This window comes from Amblyomma mixtum, chromosome 2 (assembly GCF_055824585.1).
Source record: "Amblyomma mixtum isolate Tamu chromosome 2, ASM5582458v1, whole genome shotgun sequence".
NCBI classification, from domain to species: domain Eukaryota; kingdom Metazoa; phylum Arthropoda; class Arachnida; order Ixodida; family Ixodidae; genus Amblyomma; species Amblyomma mixtum.
The window spans coordinates 71,041,282-71,063,340 of record NC_143013.1 but is presented as its reverse complement, the minus strand read 5'-3'; the positions used below and the strand labels follow the sequence as shown (position 1 = coordinate 71,063,340).

The 22,059-nt window shown below is 45.7% G+C and overlaps 1 protein-coding gene across 2 annotated transcripts; it reads right to left on the bottom strand.

Moving 5' to 3' along the window:
- Nucleotides 1–553: 553 nt before the first annotated feature.
- Sms (spermine synthase) lies at nucleotides 554–16,917 on the bottom strand. 2 transcript variants are annotated; one of them, XM_089569111.1, is made up of 13 exons: nucleotides 16,555–16,917; nucleotides 13,088–13,162; nucleotides 12,134–12,254; nucleotides 11,064–11,151; nucleotides 10,174–10,229; nucleotides 9,109–9,144; nucleotides 6,096–6,271; nucleotides 4,763–4,917; nucleotides 3,071–3,160; nucleotides 2,316–2,427; nucleotides 2,121–2,200; nucleotides 1,684–1,799; nucleotides 554–947 (listed from the first exon to the last, which is right to left on the bottom strand). In XM_089569111.1, exons 2-13 carry the CDS (start codon nucleotides 13,146–13,148, stop codon nucleotides 914–916), a joined length of 1,125 nt encoding a protein of 374 aa, XP_089425237.1. In that variant the 5' UTR covers nucleotides 13,149–13,162; nucleotides 16,555–16,917; the 3' UTR covers nucleotides 554–913. The 2 variants fall into 2 exon arrangements, with proteins under 2 accessions (XP_089425237.1, XP_089425238.1); XM_089569112.1 differs by lacking the exon at nucleotides 9,109–9,144.
- Between the last annotated feature and the right edge of the window lie 5,142 nt (nucleotides 16,918–22,059).

Sequence of the window (22,059 nt, the reverse complement as noted above, 5' to 3'; positions counted from 1 at the left end):
CGTTTTCTTGTTGGACATTGAAAGCGTTATTCAGGTGTACTTACTGGGAAGATTAGGTGAAGTAGGGGATGGAGAAGGGACGTACAGCTGTTGTTACTTCTTTACCAAAAAATAAAAGCCACAGAAGTTTGTATTTTTTTTTTGCCTTTGCTGAAGATTTTGAGATGTAAGTCAAAACATGTTCCGGACGCCTTTTCTTCTTCTAGCTGTCCTAAAAAAAAAAAGATATATTCGACCAATGAGCAAAAAGACGGCTCAGTGTTTACAGACCAGTGATTTCAGCTGACCGCGCATTCTACACAGACACGAATTCATGTTAATAACGGTAAAAAAAAAACTTTAAATAGCACAGTAAGGGGTTCAAAAGAAACATGAGGTGTCTCATAGAGACGCGTGACTGATACCGTAATCGCAATGTCACCGCTACTTCAGCCTACAGTAGAACTTTACTAGAGTGATAGAACATACCTTTATCTCTGGAAGAATTGCTCCGGCGACCCTGGTACAGCACGTTTCCACTGGTTTTCTGAGAACTTTGACGCCGAGAAACGAAGAGCGATTCAACTTTTATTTTATTAGGACGCAGTAGGCGTGTGTTAAGAGTGCGTATGTTGCTTCTAGCGCGCGAAAGAAGAGTACAGAGCCGCCTAGTACGCTTACTTCGAGCAGCTATGATGAAAACCTCTGGAACTCGAACCTTGGCGAAATAGTACGACGATGATGAGATGGGGAGCAGACGAAGAAGAATAGAGCGAGTAATTCGGACTGCGCTGAGTGCACGGTCTAAGGGCAGCTGCAGGAGCGCCACCGTGCGGCGTCGGCGGCGGCGATCGCTGACCGAAGCTTGCCGGAAGAGCAGAAGAGTAATGGCTGGTAAGAGAAGAGTTTTTCCCGCGCTAAAAGGACGCGAATATCATTCCAGCTTCGTGATCTTGTAGAACACCCAGCTGTCAGAAAGAACAAGGAAAGGTGTGCTAAGGAAAGCGAAAGAACAGTTTTTTTTTCCTGCTGAATTATTGCTCTTCCAAATGGCTGATGCGGTTTGTATCAGGCGGTAAATCTCAATGACAGTGCTCGAGGAGTAAAAAGAAAAAAGAAACGCAGGTAAAGAAAGAACCAAGGCGTCTCGGTCTCGTCGCCTTTTTGTCACTCCTTCACTATGAATACGTATCAACTATTCAAACTATCCAATTTAGCCCTAATGTTGAAAAGAAGACGATGTTCTGAAACTTGGTAATACCATTGCATACATGAGGCGAGTGTTTAGCTCTAAGCGCCTTGAAGGTTCCTCACTGAAAGGCCTAGTTTTGTGCAGCAACACCTTTCACCTTGCATGTCCCGTAAAATCGCTGGTAAAGGAACAAAATTAAAAAAACAATTGTTGTGTGACCATTACTGCAAACAAATCAGTGCAAAATAGTGACCGCAAGTTGCTTTTAGTAATGCGGTATCTGAACATTGAAACAAAAAATAAAGGAAGAAGACAAGACCAGGACTTTTACGTCAAGTGGCGGCAAATGTACAGATCGCTAAACCACTACTGCAAAAAAAAAAAAAAAAAAAATGCGTTGGCTTCGTTTGTTCTTTTGCAATTTTTTGATGACCCGTCTTTCCAATAGCGATAGCCGCTGCTGCTTATGCTGAGCACTGGCAAGCATGAAACCGGCCTCAGAGAAAGGATACTCTTCCATGAACGAAGGTACATGAGCAGTGTGCTTTGAGAATGTGAGCTTGAAGGGCAGTTCGTTCAAAAGCCCCTCGTACGTCTCGAGTGCCGATGGACAGCTTACTCCTATGGCCTGAAATAAAGAAAAAGGGGATTTGAACAGAAGCAGCTTGAAACAGACTAGGAGTTCCAAATGACGATTCCACAGGTTTGTTGTTCATTCTGCATCGTACTGACTGCGAGAATGAGCTGTGAATTATTGGCAAAAAGTTCAGCAAAGTAATGATGCGACATTCTTTGCGTTTGGTTCAAAACAATGCACTTTATCAAACATAGCAAACAACAAACTGGATTTGGTCTAATAGACGCCTGCTATATTTGCAAAAGATTTTGGTGCAGTTAATGAGGAATTAACGTGACCGCGTGGCTGCCAGCAATAAGAACGCTCACGTACGTGGTTGAGGAAGAGCCCGTTCACTCTCAGTACTGCAAGCCCCATTGTAACAATTTTCTTGATGAAGTCCCAGTGTTCACCTGAAAAAGTCAAATACGAGAAAAAAGTTGCAATGCAGTGTGTATTTCCTTTCGTTAGTACCGAGACCACAGACATATCGGACAACAACTGGGACTCGCATACATACATACATACCTTGGGGCTCGGTACTGATGGGAATGTCAGTCAGATCGTTGAACACAACGTCAAACTGTCTTCCCTCTGTTATATATTCTTTCATCTTCTTCACACAGTCATCTATAATGATCTTAAAAAAAGAATGTTGTTCGCTCAGTCAGGATATGTGAACAACAATTTGAGTACATGTGATGCAAGTCGCAAATTTACCAACAGCTAAGATGTATGAGATAATGACTCGTAAGGCTCACAAAGTAGCCAATCTTACCAAAGGCTGTCGCCAAAGTATATGCGAGGGTGTATGAAAATGTCACTCGCTTTTCACCACCGACAAAACTTAGCTTCGTCGAGTGTGCTTCACCTTTCTAATGGTTACAGTGCAACAAAGCCAGCTTGGAAGGAACCTGCTTCGATGCAAGCCGTAATAATCCTGTAATCTAACGCGCGTTCAGTTGTTAAAAAAATAGTAAAGAAGACCGAATTTTATATGTATATTGCTCTGATCGTGTCTTGCAAATGAGGAAAATTTCCTCGGTAAATAAACAAAAATTTTATGCCGACCTTCAGTTGCCTGCGAAAGGTCAAAAGCAAAAACATATACATGATGAAACGTTGCTTCCATAGCAGCGTGCGACCGGTTTGTTGTCCCAAAATGCATTTAAGCTGAAGTTCTCCGTACCAGCGTTTCATTTTCCCACTTATTTCACTAACAGAACCCCTCAGTGACTAGCGCACAGAACGACAGTTGCACACAAGCGGCCGTTTAGACCCACCTCGTAGTTGGGCCCTGCCAAAGTGTCCAGGACATCGCCGCAAGCACCTCTGAGATGTTGTCGACAGGCGTTGATCACCATTTCATCGATGTAAGACGGTCGTCAAGGATTAGAACACGGCAAGTAAAGCGTCATGAAAAGTTTAGTTTTATGCGAAGCATACTACTTTAGCTACCACTTCAGCCCTTCACCGTGGTTATGCGCCTCCAAATCACGTGATACATGACGTCACACCACGTGACACGATGACGTCACGACAGTAGAGAAACGGGGCCCACCTCGCGCCGTCGCTGTGGTTGTGCGCCTCCAAATCACGTGATACATGACGTCACACCACGTGACACGATGACGTCACGACAGTGGAGAAACGGGGGCCCACCTCGCGCCGTCGCTGTGGTTGTGCGCCTCCAAATCACGTGATACATGGCGTCACACCACGTGACACGATGACGTCACGACAGTGGAGAAACGGGGGCCCACCTCGCGCCGTCGCTGTGGTTGTGCGCCTCCAAATTACGCGACACGATGATGCTTCGCATTCTCCAGGCTTAACCAAGTTAAGCCTCAGCCATTTTTTTTGCTGTTAATCCTTCTTGCAAGCATGTTCGTGTGAGAACTCTGCTCTCAACCTCATCAGGGGAGTGCATACCGACTCTTCGGGGGGGAAAAAAAAGAGATTTTATTCTGATTTTTCATAATGTGTAAAGGTTGTCGCCGCAGACGCAGTGGTGTGCGAGAACGTATGGACGTGTGGTGTTTGTGTCACGGGAAGATGGCAGGGGCAGTGCACGCGCGCGCGCGCGTTTGTGTGTGTGTGTGTGTGTGTGTGTGCGTGTGCGCGTGCGCGCGTGTGTGTGTGTGTGTGTGTGTGTGTGTGTGTGTGTGTGTGTGTGTGTGCGTGCGTGCGTGCGTGCGTGCGTCGTGCGCCATTGTGTATCTTCGTCATCTTTGGCTGATGGAATAATCGTCTCGAATGTGGTAGTAACAAGCAACGGGTGATGGTAGTCCATGATGCTATGTAGTTGTGAGACAAGGTGCCTTTGAATATCGAAAAAATTTGTAAGTATTTCGCGCCGCTTTGAATGCAACAAAGCTGAACAACTGAGAGGACTGATGAGGGCTACAGAAAAGCAAAGAAAATACTGCGTTGGCTCACTCTATCATTGTTTAGTTGCCCATCAGAGAAATTTCGTGGAACATGCGCCAACTAGCTTTGTTAAATGCCATAATACTTGTATTTCTTTAGTTAAATTTTTTTTACAAGTTTGAGCCTGTTTGAGCATATGAATTAAAGCATTGAATTGTTATCGGTATTGAGTTTTGAGTTTCGCTTCTGTTCCTTCTATTCCTCAGTGACTGAGAGGACGGAGGCAGTTGTCTCGTATTAAGCGACTCACGTTGCCCAAACCCATTTTAAATATTTGCACCTTAACAGGGACCGCATTGCACAGAAAATTCGGTACGTTCCCTTACTCTGCGTGAGTTTAGCGCTTGGAAGAAAGGCGCGTTGATATTCAATAAAGATTCATGAGGCTTCTTCCAATCTTATACCAAAAACCATAAAAAGCTTGCTTGGAAGCGCAAAATCATGCTATATCGTTGCATCTGCCCTATTGCAAACAGCACTCAGTTCATACATCAGGACAAAACGTTTTCCCGAGGCCGCTAAAATAGACAAGCAGAAAAGGATATATCCACCATAGTGACGTATTTGGGTTTTTCTTTGAGCAACTCGCATAGAAGGCCACCGTCGCCGCCGCCAAGAATTAGCACCTCTTTGTCCGTATAGCTGACGCTCGGATACTTCATCAAGCCGTGAGTGTAGTTGATGTCTTTCTCTGCAAGGTCTAAAGAAAACGAAAGTGAGATTCGTAATATATAATCCTGAAATCAACTGCGTGCGCATGATCGTTGGTCAAAATTTCGCTGCAGTTATCATCCGCAAAAACTTCATCTCACGAACGTAATAAAGATTTTCATGGTCGTGGTTAATACAAAAATGATGTCTGCCTCTGCGTTAAGCGCAGTCACCACTGGAATGTTCGACGTAGGACGTGACCGTCATGTTTCAGCAGTGCATGCTTTCTGGCTAATTGAAAGAGTGAACAAATAAAGTTAGGCGACACTTAATAATCAATTTCTTTTTGTAATCAACGAATAAATGACACTAATGCTTCCAGCATGTAACGTTCGTGAAAACCTCGAGTACATCACCGTCATGTGTAGTCGCTATGCGTCGTCACAGAGATTCCCCAGAGCAGAGTGCAGATTACATAGAGGTTCGTTTCTCTTTATAAAGCTGTTTTTGAGCTTTACCTGTGCGACGCTTTTTATTTGCGCGACAAAAACGTTGCTGACGTTTCTTCAGGACTCAGGGATCATCAATAGCCAGTGAACGTCCTTGAATGTGCACTATTTCATACCTCGTATTTCATAGTTCATAGTTCATCAATGGCAACTGGAGTGACGGGTAAGGCATGTGACCAGCAAAACAATCTGAGTAACAATAAAATGTCTCTTTTTTCAACTTGTTCTAAAAACAAATGAATCCTATCCCCCAGCCTATACCGTTGTGGATGCACAGAAAACCAGCTTGGTTTGTCGAAGGCAAGCTTCGAGTTCTAGGAAGAAGTGTTCCTGGTCTGAGGATCGAATCAGGGAGAATGGCCACATTAGGGCCGCAGCTGTACGAAGGGATTTGATTGTGTTTTTCTGCTCTTTTCCTCCAAACTGCACGCCAATAACTAAACAAGTAAACAAATGGAGCACATCGATGGTCACTCATAGCGGGAACACTTGAGCTCGTGGTTTTCAAGCTCCAGCTGAGGGCGCCACGCACGGACAGCGTGACCATCGAATGTGACGCAGTTTAGAGAATGTGACAGCGCGACAGCTGCACGATGCGCTCGCTCGGGGGTGGCTCGGCGCGAGCCACAGAACTGCGCACTCAAGTGTTCACGCTATGAGTGATGGACCCTGTACGGATGCCGGGCACGGAGGCGTCAGACTTCCGAGCTAGGCTTACTTTGCAGGTCATCCAACAGAAGGCAGTTCCCTAGCGTGGGCGAGTGCAAGATCTTGACGTGCTGGTACTTGGATTTCTCCTCAAACACAATCTTGTCAAAGTCGTACTCGAGAATTCTCTCGTCCGAGGTCGTGTAGTAGTTTGGCACTGGGGCTCCTCGCTTGATGAGCGGGATTCTGCGAGGGAACCAGAAGGGCACACGGTTTTTTTTTTCCCCTTTATAGAAGCTCTTTCTTTTGAGGCTTGGACTTTGAAACCAAGTGCTTGAACGGATGGGAACGTAGAAATGGCTCATTGCATGCGCAAGCAAATACGCATGAAAGCAGGCAAACGCGGGAGACTTCGGTACCATGATGCAGTGTGATACTCTTGCTACATAGTGAACTCTTATTTCACAGTCCTAGACTGTCTGTTGGTAGTCGAAATTACTTGAAGCAAAACAATTTAAGCCGCATAGTACAGACACTATGGATTATACCACATAACCAAGAAGCGTTGAACGTTTTGCTGGATGGAAAACGTACCTACTACAAAGGGACTTTCAAAGTTCACGGACATACTGTGCTTTGTTCAAAGAGGTATGTTGTACTGATTCCTTTTTCAATAATCGGGGGAAAAAAAAATTGCCACCATGGAGAAAAGAAGAAAAAGGTCTGCTCATCAAGACATCCTTGTTAGTGAGAGGGCTAACCGTCTCATTTAACGGAATTTACAATGCGCGTAGTCGACTGGTTTAGCGAGAATTAGAGAATATGGGGTTCTTTATCTTGACTTAGTGCTCGACTTCAGCGATCAACGCGAGTAGTCCTCCGCGATTATCGGAGCATGCTGAGTTTCACCACATCAAAAATATTGCTAAAATTCCTGTGCACTCCACAGAACAGTTTAATCTTTTTTTTTTTTTTTCGCAAAGGCAGCGCTATGCACTGTGCAAGGTACGATACTCAGGAATTTATGAGTCTATTGTTCACTCTGCTGACGATTTTCCGGCAGTATTTGCTAATATTGTCGCATAGCTAGTTTTGAATTATGGTAGCGCTTTTTCACAGTGCTGATTAGTCTAAAGCCATGTTTTTAAGCAGTATATATCTCATGTATATTTTAAATCTAAAAAGCGGAGTTTATGGCACTCTCTCAGAGGTCAGCCATGTCGCTGCCCTCTTCAGCTTCGCGAACAGCCTACTGAGTTAGATTCTGTGACCAACATCAATGCGAGACGAGAAAGGCGCTCATTTAAACGACCATTTTTTTAAAAACTACTCTTGCACATCTGGTGAAACGCATTAATGTACCGAAACGAAGCCTCCCAACGGCGTAGAAATAACACATGTAACTGGCATGAATGTGCATGTCTAACACTGTACCACGAGCTTATGTTTAAACTGCAGTGTGCTAGCTCATCGAGCATTACAAAACGGCTGTATAAAACAAAGCATGGGCAAGCCGTTCAAGCTCTTTCGAAAGCAAGTTTTTTTATTCGCTCAAGAGGAGGCAGCTAGTGGTGAATTGTCAAATAGGCACGTTTTAAACACCGAAGCTCAGTCATCACATTCGGCGCGCAGTGGCTTGTACAAGTGGGCGAATAAGTTTTCTTTCGGACAGAACAACAAATGCAACTCCACAGGTACACAGCTAGTCAGGGAATGATGGAAGAGGTGAAGAAGGAAGAAATGTGGCATGGGGAATGATACAACGACAGGTGCAGAGACAAAAACGAGCCACAGTATGTAGCAGTGTTAGTAGACAGGCAGTATGCTGCAGATGGGGCTACAATTCCGAGGAAGCAGGCACACAAGTATAAAAAGTCATCAGCCTTGACATAGAAACTGGTACGGTCACGTAGGTTAAAGGGCAACTGCAGCACTTCTTGGAGAATTTCGCGATATTCAAAGGTTCAAATCTATGTAAGCTTTAGCTGAAGCATGCCAAGTGTTTTTGCCCTAGCATTTAAAATAGTGACGTAATCGACGATTGCAATTTGCGCTTCTCCTCAATGCACCGGAGGAGTGCAGAAAAACTCAGCATGACGTCACGGAAGGTATGATTTCAAATTACCGCTGTCGTCAGCAACACCTTGCCCTGACGCGTTAGACGCTGCCAAACAACTCTCGGCAGGGTTCGCCTTCGGTGGCGTTGGTTTTTTTCCTTCAAAGCAGGCGTTTGTGCGTTGGAAATGTATCGATACCTTCGATGACGTCATCATGCGCCCCCCACTTGGCGTTGCGCGCTGCGGAGAAGCTTGAAGGGCGTCCGGATTTTAATCGGCGATTACTTCACTATTTCAAGTGCTAGCTCAAAAAGACTTCGCATGCTTTACCTGCAAGTTTCACACATTCGACCCTCTTAAGCTCGTTGATTTCTAAAAGCTATGCAGTTTCCCTTTAAGGGTAACAAGAGAGTGCTAAAGCTCACGGCGAACACAGCCACTTCACAGAGCCCAGTGTAACAGCGCTATATTTCGTGCTCACGATGGTTCTGCACATGCGCGCTGGCTTTGATTCGGCACCAGACATTCGAAAGAAAGGAGGAAAGACGAAAGTAAGCAATCGGATGCAGCAGCACATGCGAGAACAAGCAGCATACGGCATGCCCTGAATAACGCAAGCAGGAAACCACAAACAGCCAGTGGGCGCCTGTGTGTGTGTTTTTTTTTCATATCTGAGTGTGTATTTTCGCATAGAGCAAAGCCTCTATTACTAGGACTGCGTAAATACTCGAAATGAGGAAAGCAAAACGGCTTGCAGTGTAACAGATCGTAACATCGGCTCGTGATTTCTTTGATGTGTATTTGCTAGCGCGACAGAGCCAGCATTGCTGTCAGCTGGTGCTTCTGCAATCCCCAAAGACATTCCTGCTCCCGTTTTGACAGTAGATGTCTACTTAGAGAAGTGTTCTTACTTTTTTTCTACTCTAATGTGCGAAAAGAGCAAATGAAGACGGGAAGAAAAAAGAGCGGGACCAGCACTACTGGCCCAAGCTACGCGTTAACGCTTTCGCGGTTTGTCCAACTTACGGCCTGGCCTCGCATTGATGTGAACACAGTTCCGACCTGCGTGGCACGAGAGAGAGAGTGCACAGTATAGGCCCTTGAAGAGAGTAGGAGAACGAAGAACAGAAAGATATAAGAAGGAGTTGCGTCGCGAGAAAGAGAAGTCAGTCTGCGGGACGCATTGATTTGGGACTTTAGGTAAGCCTCTTCCCTTTCGTAGACATTCTTCACAGCCGCACACAATTCGTTACAGCACAGAGAAATGTCTTGCAAGATTGTGTGCTAAGCTTGTAAAAGCGCCCGTCACTGCATACGACAAGCGCTCTACGTTTCACCAAGTGTTCATAGTTCGAGATGACCTCATCCTCGACACTACGCTGATGATAGACAAATGCGTTCCGACTGTGACGAAAACCGGAAAACATTTTTTTTTTTTCGGATCAGCTTTCTTGAAAGGGCGCGATTAAGATTCAGGACATGCAAATGTCGCTCTCCTTGGCAAAACGATGTCAGCACGACTCGCAAAATGTAGCGGGTATTATTCTAGTCTTCATCAAAAGTACGAAGGACAGTTAGCATACTGCCAGTGCTCTCGGCTGGAAATCGGATCGCTGCATGTTCAAGGCAGCAATAGAAGCATATACTGGTGCGGAATAGTTACATATACTGGTGCGGAATAGTTACATATACTGGTGCGGGATAGTTGGACAGAGTTTAGCTCTACAGCTTAAAACATTGCCGCAGTTGTCAATGACTACTATAATCCTATCAGACACTGTCATCCGTACTTTCGACGAAAACTGTACGTAGATTTTTTTTTTTCGCGCTTATATTTCGTTGACGAATGACTAAGAGCAAAAAACAAAGACAACTAATGCAGGAAGTGAGCGAACCTTGCAACACGAACGAGAACACTGCCACACATACACACGAAAAAAGAAAGGAACCTCGATCATTCTTTTCTTTCCTTTTTTCACGACACGAACGCCGCTTATGCTGCTGTTATTATGCCCGTATTTCCTTTCAATACAAACGCACACAGCCGCATGCAGACAAAACTTGTACGTGCGTTTCACTGCGAGCGCTTACCTTTCTATACGAGTATTGATGCTCTCTTTTATTTTCAGTTTGAGCTCTTCCATGACCTTGAGTGGTTAGGGCAAGAGACAAAAACGCACACTCGCTCACAGCGCTGCCACATGGGAATTCGTTAAAAAGAAATGCACAATGCGAGTAACTTGTGCGCTATAGTACTTTGAACGCTTTGAACCAATGTCGAGAAATTTGACGCGTAGGTCATCTTATGTAGTATCATGCCATGTCATGAACTTGAACGGTTATTCCAAGAGACGAAAATCTATCCGCGATATCGCAGTGCTGCTAGGTGAGTTAACAGCATAAAAAAGCACAGAAAGCGAGAAACTCCTGCCCTGTAGTGCCTTGAACGCTTCGAGTTAGTTTTTCCGTAAATTCTACCTACCAGTTTTGCCGTGGTAAGCGAAGCTCTTGTGAGTAATTCAAACCATGCAGGTGCGACTGTTTGCAGCAGCACATGCTAGTTTTTCAGGCGATGGTTTCTTTTTCAGTGATGGCCAATTGCAATGCCTGAGCACCAACTGCGGTCTAGGCCAGAGGCGTTACTAAGTCAGTGACGCGTCACTACCCCCTCAACCCCCCCCCCCCCCCCCCTCTTTCTTCCTCTTGTCAATTCTGCGGTCGGTCTACCGCTTCCGCCTTCCTTAGGCTGCACCTTTACCCCTCAGCACTAGTGACGCCATCGCTCTAGTGACGCCTCTGGGCTAGACAAGCTTCGAGCAGCCGTACCCTTTAACGAGTGACCGGACACCTTCGAGTGTACAGGAGAGCCAAGCGCACCTAAGGTGTTTTATACGACATGCAAAGCGAACGCGGTGGGTGTGTTCAAACTTCCAAGGTTATCACTGATAAGTTAGTGTGAAAAAGAGCGATGGTCGACGTACCTGGTTGGTGAGAGGAGAATCAGGGTTCGCGTCTTCGATGGTGACTGTTAAAAAGCCGCTGGAATACACCGTGATGAGGCAGGACAGCCTAGAGCAAAACAAACACCATGTTCATGAAGTGCGCCTAATCGTACTTGTGACCACAATAAATCAGACCAAGGCACCTCTCATTGCCTCGTATTTTTTAACTGACTGCTACTTCTCGGAAATCATTCAGCTCAAATTAAAAAGTTCAGCTACCCATTTTTGCATGACGAGTTGACAGATTCAGTAGGTGATAACACATCGCCGTGAACACCTCAGCCAAGTTACTCAATCCTAGGCAGCACTTAGCACTCGGAAACGGAGTGTGAAGTAAGTTTTTGTGTCATGTAGCGGCTTTTTTTACTTGTCTTATGATGTAATAGAGCCGCCTCCACTGTATTGCCAGAGCCTACTTACCTGTGCGCTAACTTTCTCCCCTCAAAACTATGTGCTAGCGCAGGGTTGTCATAGCAACGCCTCCTGTGTTTCAATGCCAGGCACATCGCTCTTTTCGCAATGGCAACGCTTTGGACCGCTCTGTTAGTTTACTCTTCGAGATGTATGGCCAGTAATGAGCAGCAGTAGCTTACGTCACATCATGAGTTGCTGGGATGGTTCACGACTGCTTGTCTAAAAAGCACCACCTCATGAAAGAAAAAAAGAGAACGAAATTTATACGCCTATTGCTCGTTGTACGTCGAAAGTGATGAGATGCACGCTTCCTCCCACCTCGGGAAGGGCCTAAGGATAGTAGCAGAGGGCTTGAACAGTCAAAACCGGCTGATCTGGCTGGCATTGAAATCGAAGAGGCGCTGCCGTAGGTAACGGCGACACAAAAAATATTTCAGTGTTTCTTTTTTAAAGATTAGTGAACAGAGTTCTTCACAACCTAAGAAGCCAATTTGAGTGCGACCAGCGCAGACTCTCCTGGCCTTCTAGATGCTTTGCTCAGCAAGGAATACAGCTCCTTGTTTCGGCTTCTCGCAGGGACAGTAAAAATTCAGTGCAACAAACCAGCAAGCACGAAGCAAGAATGCGTGCCTTACCCTGCTGACTCGGCCGTGTAGAGAAAAATGTGCGAGCCGGCCATGGCCTGCTCGTGCTTTCTCACCAAGCCCAGCGTGGACAACACGTCTTCCACAGATTTCACAGCAGCGGATCTTCTCTCTGGAGGTAAAAGGCAAAGATGCTGCCCGGTTCGCTCTGCTCGACTCGCCTCTCAACACATGCCTCTATTCGTACATATACTCCTTAACATTTGCTGATTTTTGATCGCCACTATATTTATGTCTGATAGATATAACACGGTTCCTCATTGCAGCCATGCAGTGAACAGTCATGGCGGAAGATACATCACGGGTCTACGGGAGGCGCAGACAGCGTGGGGAAGGCGAAGGGAAGACCGGGGCATGCAATGACCTGGCGTATGAATGCAGTATAGTTGGGAGGACTCTCTTATGGACTTTATATTATAAGCATGAAGTTATAATGCAAAAAAATAAATAAATTGAACACACAGTACCAAAGCAAGGGGGAGAAACATTACCGTCCATTGCTTTTAAACGTCCTGTGCAAACTGCCCTCGAATTAGGCCTGGTGGTGCTAACAGATGCTAGCAGTGTTCAAACCCCCCTCCTTATGCCGTCTAAATTGCACTTGACAACATTAAACGTAACTGTTTCGCACCTGACTGTCCCGCATGATGAGACGCTGCATTTCTACGAGCGAATTAGAGTAGCGAATTTAAAGCATAAAACGCAGTTTTGCCCTCAGCTATGTCTCTTGGGTTTGCCTGTGCTTTTATCTGCGGGACCGAAGAGGCGGAGGGATAGTCTTATATTAAATGTAATCTGAGAAGCCACGCGAAGCTTGTGAACTAACATGGAATTTAAACGCCAACCGCGAGGTAGCTCACGGTAGCCATGGGATAAAAAAAAAGGCATCTGAACACATCAGAATGGCGTCTAACGCTTCCCCATAGGTATTCAAGACTGCCTTACTTGGGCTGTCCACGGCGCTTTTATCCAGCCACACATCCATCATTGCCGTACGGACAGTCATTTCGGCCTTTGAATCTGCAAAGGGAAGAATCAAACGTAGAAGATGCTTTCGAAAGCACGCTTGAACGCGGTAGGCGTCAGGTATACTCATTTTATCTTACAACAGCCTCTGAACAGAGAGGTTCAAGGCGCTTTCTTAAAATATAAACTCTGTATACAGACCTCGCGGCACGCCGGCGTCATTATCGGCCACTCTCGTGCCAGGTTGTCTGACAGCTGGCCGCTCGGGTACCTTTACTACATGTCTATATGTGGACGCCTGCTACCGCCACACGAACAAAAAACAAAAACAGCAGTGGCGTCTGCCTGCTCATAGAGCTGTTCTCAAGTGGCTGTAAATAACTAGAAAAGAGCTAGGGTACGGGCGAGGACTACCGTACCGCATTTGCCAAGAGTAATCAGGATGCATGGCTTCCTTCTGAGTGGTATAGTGTACTGGCACAGGATAGGGTTAATTGCATGGAGAAATGTGAGAAAGGTCTTTGACCTGCGGTGGGCGTAGTCCGGTTGATGATGGTGAGGGTAAAACACTTTCGTCACCTCAAAAACTCTAAATCTCTGTATAGTTCAGAAGAGCCTTTTTCCTGATCTTTCGAGACCTCTTGACCTTCACGGAAGCCATAAGGGTCCTATTACACGAGCGAGAAGCAAAATTGAGAGCACGGTGTAGGTAAGGCCAAAGGTCAATTGATCACTTCTCACGCTTAACGCTGAAGCAAGAAGCGGACCACAAAGGAGGTTGGTAGTTGAACATGTAGCTGATGCCTCAAAGCCAAAGGCTAGCAGATAAATAACTAAAACAAATTAATCAGCATTATGGCGAATTCTTGTGTGAGCTTTAGTTCTCAGGTTTCCACGATTTTAGAGCAGCAGTCTATGCTGCGGGAGTCAACAAAGTGGACCCCCAGCCCAGTGGGCGCTCGTATACGCTACGGCTGCGCGCCGACGTATTACGGACCATTTTGTACGTGCGCGCGAAGAAGTGACAAGTGCCAGTCATGAACGCTCCTTTGTCTCTTTGAGTGCAACCAGGACAGCGCTCTTGAAGCCCAACAACAAACACGCGAGCGCAAGCACAAACAAAGACCACACGTTTAAAGGCCCCTGAAAGCACGTTGGACATTAAAGAAACATTGTCATAGGTGTTTCGAAACTAATTACTGAGGAATTTTTGCCCTTTCCTGAAAATTCCAAGGTTTCATGTTCGACAAAACAACGTCTGTTCAAACTGACGAAACTTTGCGGTGAAGGTGATATATGGTTTGGAACTTTTCAAACTGACGAAACTTTGTGGTGAAGGTGATAGGGTTTGGAACTTTTTGACAATTAATTTGTTTTGGAATATCTTTTTTCGCGTCGTTCTGGACGTTGGAAGTGGTGGCCACTAAAGAGAGCGGTGTTGGCTTGGTTACAAGGAAATAAAAGCTCATTACAGATTGTGGGCTGGAATTTGGTACCATACTGGATCGAAGCCATCAGCACCATATAAAGCACGTGTAGGCAGGGCAAGAACATTCAGATAGAAAGGAATCGCTTAGTTGTGTTCTCTGTGGTTTCAAGAACGAAACTGGAAAGCACAAGCGTCATAGCGAAGCTCGAAATGTGTACCCCGGTATATGAAGCTGTTCTTCAGATTATGATCAAGAAGAGAAGCGGACAGCTGGGCACCGTCGGCACTTTCATTGGGTATCTAATTTCGCAGCTTGACTTGTCGACCGTTGTCACGCTGGAACCCGACAGGTCTTACGACTGTTTCTTGAAAGGCGCATTTCTGTTCGGAATGAAAATGACTGAAATTACTTTGGACTTCTTTAATCCCATCTCTGTGTGACAAATAGTAAGTTTCTATTTTCGGCAGATTACGCTTCTCATAATTATGCAAGCAGATATAGGACCTGGTGCCCTGTCTGCACTTCTAGATTTTGCGCTGATTTTAGAGCTTTCACAAGAAGAGGAAACTTAGAGTAGAAAGACTGAGCCGCGAGATATAAAAGTCAGTAAGTCTTCGATATGTGTTGAAAGTCATCTGATCATGGCAGTCAGCCTGCGACACCGTCGCAGGCTAACGATGCAACTATGTCTCGTTCTATGCAACACATTTTTTTTTATCTTGCAGCCTTTATTATATTTTACTTTACCTTATGTATGCTCCAACGTTTTTGATTTTTTTTACGTGAGTTATTTCTTTTTAAAAATGTTTGCCACGTCTGACCGGCTTACTTTAATTTCATCCCAGTGTGAGTTATTGCGAGGCATGTAGTGAAAAATGTGCTCCTTGTAGCTTATTGTACGGCTTGTTATTATGACTTGTCCTCTTTATATCTGTCTTATAATTGGTTTTGGATGTGTAGCGTCGCTGAGCTGTGTACATGTGTAAGGTCACGTCAAACAGAACTCTATCACTCGAGATTCTTTTTGAATGAATGAATGAATGAATGAATGAATGAATGAATGAATGAATGAATGAATGAATGAATGAATGAATGAATGAATGAATGAAATTAAACACTGATGTAAATTGTCTACATTACGGATTACGCGCTGGGATGTGCAGTCTTTAATATTTGTTTGCAGGACCTATTCCTGAGAGATGAGTCCAGCCGCTTGACACTTTCCATACAATGGGAAAACTTCCAATTGACCCCATTCCAGACAAATAAAATTTAGTACTTTTTAATACGCTTGTTATATAAGTTATTTAACGTGGTGCAGAAAGATTCCGCCAGGAAGCAACCAGCAGAACGCTAAATTTCGTCTCATCAACTAGACAGTAAACCAGTACTAACTGTGGAGTGCTTAGTACGACAGGATTCTGTCGTATGGAGATGTAGATTATGTATGTTGGATGTGATGCACATACCTCAACCTTTCAAATGAGGCCCGCGTGAATGTACTCGCTATTTCTTTTCGTGCTACAGACTGATCTTGAATGCGAAGGGCTCCGCAGATTGTTATTAATGGGGCTGCAGTACCCATCAGTTAGTGGGCAGAATTAAGAAGCCGAAGTAAATACCTTTACACAGCGCTCGGTCCGTCGCGACTTCGCGCACAACACGGCATTCTCCTCTACCGCCGCCGCAGCCTCATCTTTTTCTCCGCAGATCAATCGATGCCCGACGAACCCACCGACCGAGCGACCGACCGACCGACCGACCGACCGACCGTGGCGCGTTCCCCCGGAAGCGCTCGTTTCACGAGAGCCCCAAGTCTACTTGCACACCCAGGCTTATACGCTTGCGTCTGGGATATTCTTTTCGTTTCTGTCAGCGACAGTGAAAGTCCATCCACGGATGATCAAGAAAGGAACTGTCGGGATTCCAGCGCAAACACTGCGGACGAGATTTGGGAAGTGGGCATATTCAAAGCACGCGCTCTCCACGAGGGGTCAGCGCTGAGAGAGTCCTTACCGTGGCCGGATGCCCCCGGAACCGGCGCTCAGGTTGCTGCAGTAGGCGGCTGCTGTTCCTGCTGTCCTGATGATGTGCATGAAACGGTTAGTGATGCGGGTTTCGCGCCAAGCTCCGCTCCTCGGTCGGTGCAGCTGCTGTGCGCTTGGCCACCTCTGCGTCGGCGCTCCTGTGCGTCCGTCGCGAAGGCCGCTGGACGGTGGTCGTGCTCGGGCGCCAGCTGATCTTGCGTCCGTCTTGGCCTGCTCTGGCGGTTCCGGGACTGTTCTTCCCGTGGGCGGGGCCAGCCAGATTGGGCAGAGAGCAGAGCAAGACGGCTTGCATCGCGGCAGACGCGGCCTGGCAGCAGCGGCAGCAGCGCTCCCGCGCTCGCGCGCTAGAGCGGAGAGTGCGCACGCGCGAGATCATTGAACGGTCGCCGCCGCCGGTGGCCGACGCCGATCGCGACGGGGCGCCGTTAAGAGACGCGTCGAAGGAGGTCGCGCCGTCGCTGATTCGTACGTAGCCTTTGCGACGCGACCTTGCGCCGCTTCCTTTCGTGCGGGGAGTCATTGATGCTATAGTTTCATGCGGTGGATGTTAGCCGGTCGTTTTCTTGAACATCCGTTTTTCTGTCTAATAATAATCACTATCGACGTCTGAAACTCTAATCTTTTTGTCCATTTAGTGGCGATCTTCTGCCCTGCTAGGGAAGGAAGGAGGGTCCACAGAGGTTTGATAATTCATTGAATTCATATTCAGACAACCACAGATTAACTCCTTTTGCACGCCCAAGGCTACATGTAATCTTCGTAATACTATATACCCCAAACTGCCCCCACTGTGGGGAACCCTCGGCACTCTACCACATGGTATGTGCTTGCCAACGCAATAAGACTATCACAACTACCCCCCCCCCCCCCCCATCGCATTAACGAGTAGTGGGAGAGCTGTCCAGCTCTAACCCCGACCGGCAGCAATAGCTGATCGAATAGGCGAAAACGGCAGCAAAAAGTACCAGGGTCCTGAACTGAGGATTCCACTTACAGCGCTCGTCTTCATTATTTTCTTTTCGTAAAAGTTCTCCTCATTCTCTTTATTGGCGGATAACTTACAGCCAGAGCCATGAGCTTGCCTGGAAGACCAGTAGGGCGGGATCTAATGGGCGCCTGGGGTTCATACACCTTAAGGAGCAAATCGGGGAAGTATTTGAGGAAACTTTTGCGGCTATGGCTCGCCCGTTCTTTAGACATCCAACGCTGTTACACAACGGAACACGCGGTCAGTAAAAAAGGGGAAGGGGCGTGATGCTAGGGTGCTGCCAGTGGCAAGAGCACTCCACGTTTTCACTGAATTAACTTCTTGCAGGTCTCCATAGGACTCCATAGCGTTGCAGCATAAGACTACGGCCCTTGCATACTGCGGTCCTATGGTCCTCACGTTAACGTTCGTAATGACGTGAACCATCGCAGCCATTTCAGACTCCACAGAAATTTCTGACAGCGTGTTGACTGCGGTGGATGGTTGCAAGTCGCGTGGAAGGGAGGCGCCATCGTGGGCCACGTTGCACGCCTGTCAACTATCTATGGAACAAATGCTGTCTATAGAAAACTTATTTGGAACAGGTGGCTGAGGTGCAGGCAAGTCATTGCAGAGATGTTACTTGAAGTTTCGCTTATGTGAGCTGAAAAATTTTCACGAGGCTTCATCCTGCTTCTCTGTATGCCCCAGGTCGAGCCTAGCTTTTGCTGTTGGAGGTACTACAACCAGAAACTGTTTCTCGGCACTACACCTGAGCCGACACGTGCGCTGAAATCAACAGCGCTAAACAAATCTATCAATCTGATGATAGCGAAACACACATAATGTATCCAACCCCTGCATATATAGCCTTCATTAACTACGAGAAAGCATTTCACTCAGTGGAAACCTCAGCAGTCATGCAGGCATTGCGGAATAAGGGTGTAGAAGAGTCTTATGTGAAAAAGCTTGAAGATGTATATAACGACTTCATGGTTACCGTAGTGCTACATAAAGTGATCAATAAAATTCCAATAAGGAAAGGTGTCAGGCAGGGAGACACGATCTCACCAATGCTATTCACCGCCTGTTTACAGGAAGTGTTCCGGGGCTTTAAATGGGAACAGTTGGGGATTAGAGTTAATGAACGATACCTAAGTAATCTGCGATGCGCTGATGACATTGTCTTGTTAAGTCACTCAGGGCATGAACTGCAAAGCATGATTAATGAGTTAGACAGGCAGAGCAGAACGATGAGGCTAAAAATTAACATGCAGAAAATCGTAGTAATGTTCAACAGTCTCGCCAGGGAATCACAGTTCACAGTTAATAGCGAGGTGCTGGAAATGGTAAGCGAATACGTCTACTTTGGGCAGGTAGTGGCCGCCGACCCGGATCATGAGAGGGAACTAACTAGAAGAATAAGAATGGGGTGGAATGCATATGGCAAGTTCTCTCAGATCATTAATGGCAGGTTACCAATATCCCTGAAGAGAAAAGTATACAACAGCTGTATCCTACCGGTACTCACGTATAAAGCAGAAAGGTGCAGGTTAATGAAAAGGGTTCAGCTTAAGTTAAGGACGACGCAGCGAGCTATGGAAATAAAAATTATAGGTGTAGCGTTAATTAAGAGACCGGAAGCGGGCAGAGTGGGTGAGGGAACAAACGCGGGTTAATGACATCCTCATGTGCAACATTCTCGAAAAAATTTGTAAATTCAAAAATGGTAAGATACTGTTATGGAAATGTTCAAGTTAATAGTCCATTCTTCTTATATGTAAGAAAATCTTTCTTTTAAAGTATTTGCATCGATCTCAACGAACAGTTAAGGTTGCCATAGAAAAGCAATGGGGAACGCTTTTGGCGATAGCAAAAACGTTAATAGAAAATAATTACTAGACTACCATCGGTGATGTGCGGATATATTGATTGATATAGTCAAACCTTACATTATAAGTAAAAAAATTGTGATCATAAGCGGTTTCCCGCTTAAGGATGCTTTCGTCAAGAATTTTTGGGTACATGTCAAAATCAGGAGGAAGAAATGGGCTTGGGCAAGGCATGTAATGAGAAGGCAAGATAACCGCTGGTCTTTAAGGGTAACGGAGTGGATTCCAAGAGAAGGCAGGCGTAGCAGGGGGCGGCAGAGAGTTAGGTGGGCGAATGAGATTAAGAAGCTTGCGGGGATACGGTGGCCGCAACTTGCAAAGGACAGGGTTAATTGGAGACATGGGAGAGGTCTTTGCCCGGCAGAGGGCATAGTCAGGCTGATGATGATGGTGGTACAAATCTTGCGTCAGAACTTCTGTAAATAATTGGCACCTAAAGCTACAAATTGCCTGTTCGTGTGCGTAGCGCCTCTACCATAGTTACCCGCAGGACGGCTATGGAATCACGTACAGAGAAGAATCGAAAATGAAGACAGGATGCGTGCTCCAGAAAATACGCCTTTATTGAACACACTGAGTCCAGTAAACAAACATCGTTCTCTAAAATGTCAGAAGGTTTAACAAATACAAAAATAAAACAAAACCTAACCACGGTACCACTTGCACCACACGCCACTTTACTGTACAGTAGCAATCCTCTTAGCGAAAAACGGTGCGTTCTAGAACAGCTCAACCTATACCCGCACAGTAAGGGCAGTTTATACAAGTAACAACTGTGCAAAACAATTAAACGCTCCACCATTATCAAATTCACTTCATACTATAACATCAAAGCTATAACAAGTTTTTTTCCAGCGCATAGAGAAGAGGAAAACAATAAAAGAAACAACAAATACGAGCAAAGCAAGGCAAGGAAAAACAGTAAATCTCAAACAGCACAGTATGACAAAGTAAACGCACCGATATGAGCTCTGTAACACGAAACAGACGAAGTCGGTGGCAGGTCTAGCCTCTGGTCTTCTGCCTTTGTTGTCGTCGCTTTCGCGCTGCAGTCCTCATTTTAAAGACTATACAGTCAGAAAGAAGGAGCAGCATAAACAGATCCGAGGTTGTGCAGCGCTCTAACGATATTCGTCGCAATCGCAATGCGTATGATCCTTCAGTGAAGAACCAGGCACAGCTCAAAGCATCGTGGTATATGTAGTGGCGTCGAGAGTGTCATCATGACGGTGTACGTTATGCATTAAGTCAGACAATGTGCACTCGGGTAGTCATACCATGGTTACTGAACAGATATAAGGGTGCAAACATATCTCGCTGCCTTCTTAGTATATCACAGTAGTTAAACGCTTAATGTCCAAGAACCGGCCCCTAGTTCTTGTGCAATTCGATCGGTACACGACACGAAGAAAGACAAGTATCCAAGCAGGCTACAAGTAGCTGACCGCAGGGCAGCACGTGAATGTGACTTGTGGATATTTTCAAGGGTCTCGTATTTAGCTTTGCTAACGGGACTCGCCCTTGCCGCCTGAAGGAAGGAATGACGCACAAGAATACCGTATCCGAAGCGGAAAGAAGTTTCCCCATTTGAAATGAATACGCACAGAGCAAGCAGCCTAAGTATACAATGCGAGCATACACTTAAACAACCACTGAACATCATTCAAAGTAACAATAAGTTAACAGCGTAACAGCCTAAGATATCGAATAAAGAGCCGAAGAAATAAAACACTTAAAAACAAGTAGCGGCACTGTCATTTAATTGAATCACGCTCCTTCTTGTAGATCGCACATATAACGAGCTCCGTATAACGCTGTGATTCATTCATCTGAAAGCATGCAAGGCTAGGCTTTCTTAAGAAAGGCATGAAATAGCTTTTTCTGTATCATATCAGGAAGCGTGGAGTGATAAAGGCGTGCATTCGTTCGTAATCATCTCATCCATATCAAGCCCTCAGCGCTGGAAGAGAGCTCTTTCGATTTTTAGAGCGTAAATGCGGCTCATCGAAAGCGAGAAGTACGCAGAAAAGTAGGGGACCCCCAATAAACCCCAATAAAACAAACAGACAAAGCATAGTTACGCGCAGAAAGTGCGCTTCACTACAAGGAGACGTGATTGCCGCCACGACACTGTAACTATTTTGGTACATCGAAAATTACGACTCTTACTTGCAGGCGTACCTAGTTACTACGTTATCCAGTCCAGCTCTCAGCATAAAATTACCACGTTGTAACTTAATCAGTTGTCACGCTGTAATTTAATCAGTAGCCTTTCTTTCGCATATTGTATAGCAAAAGGACACCTTGGCAGGGTCGCATGTGCCCGCTTGCAACTTTTAACATAACTTCTAGGAGTATTCAGTCGCATTAACGGGGCAAGATGTCCTCTGCTTCCAAGACATACGAAGATAAACGTATTTTTATAAAGCTTGTGGCTGCTTTTTCTTTTCGCCTGTTTTTTTTTTTTTAATTTTGCGTTCATCTTTCGTTTACCGCTTTCTCGCCTCCTTTGTTACTCAAACCGTTATTGGTTTATTTTATTTCACTATAAGCGATAATTACCCATGTGCATAAAAAGTACCAGTCGTAGAGATATAGAGCATCGTTTCCCATG

Bases quoted from the DNA above. Each gene is read 5' to 3' on its own strand.
- Sms (XM_089569111.1), bottom strand. From the start codon at position 13,148: ATGACTGTCCGTACGGCAATGATGGATGTGTGGCTGGATAAAAGCGCC. The intron at 1,800-2,120 runs GTACGTGAGCGT...TCTTTATTTCAG, and splicing joins ACGGGCTCTTCCTCAACCAC to GCCATAGGAGTAAGCTGTCC. The intron at 948-1,683 runs GTATCCTTTCTC...TCTTTCTGACAG, and splicing joins GTACCTTCGTTCATGGAAGA to CTGGGTGTTCTACAAGATCA.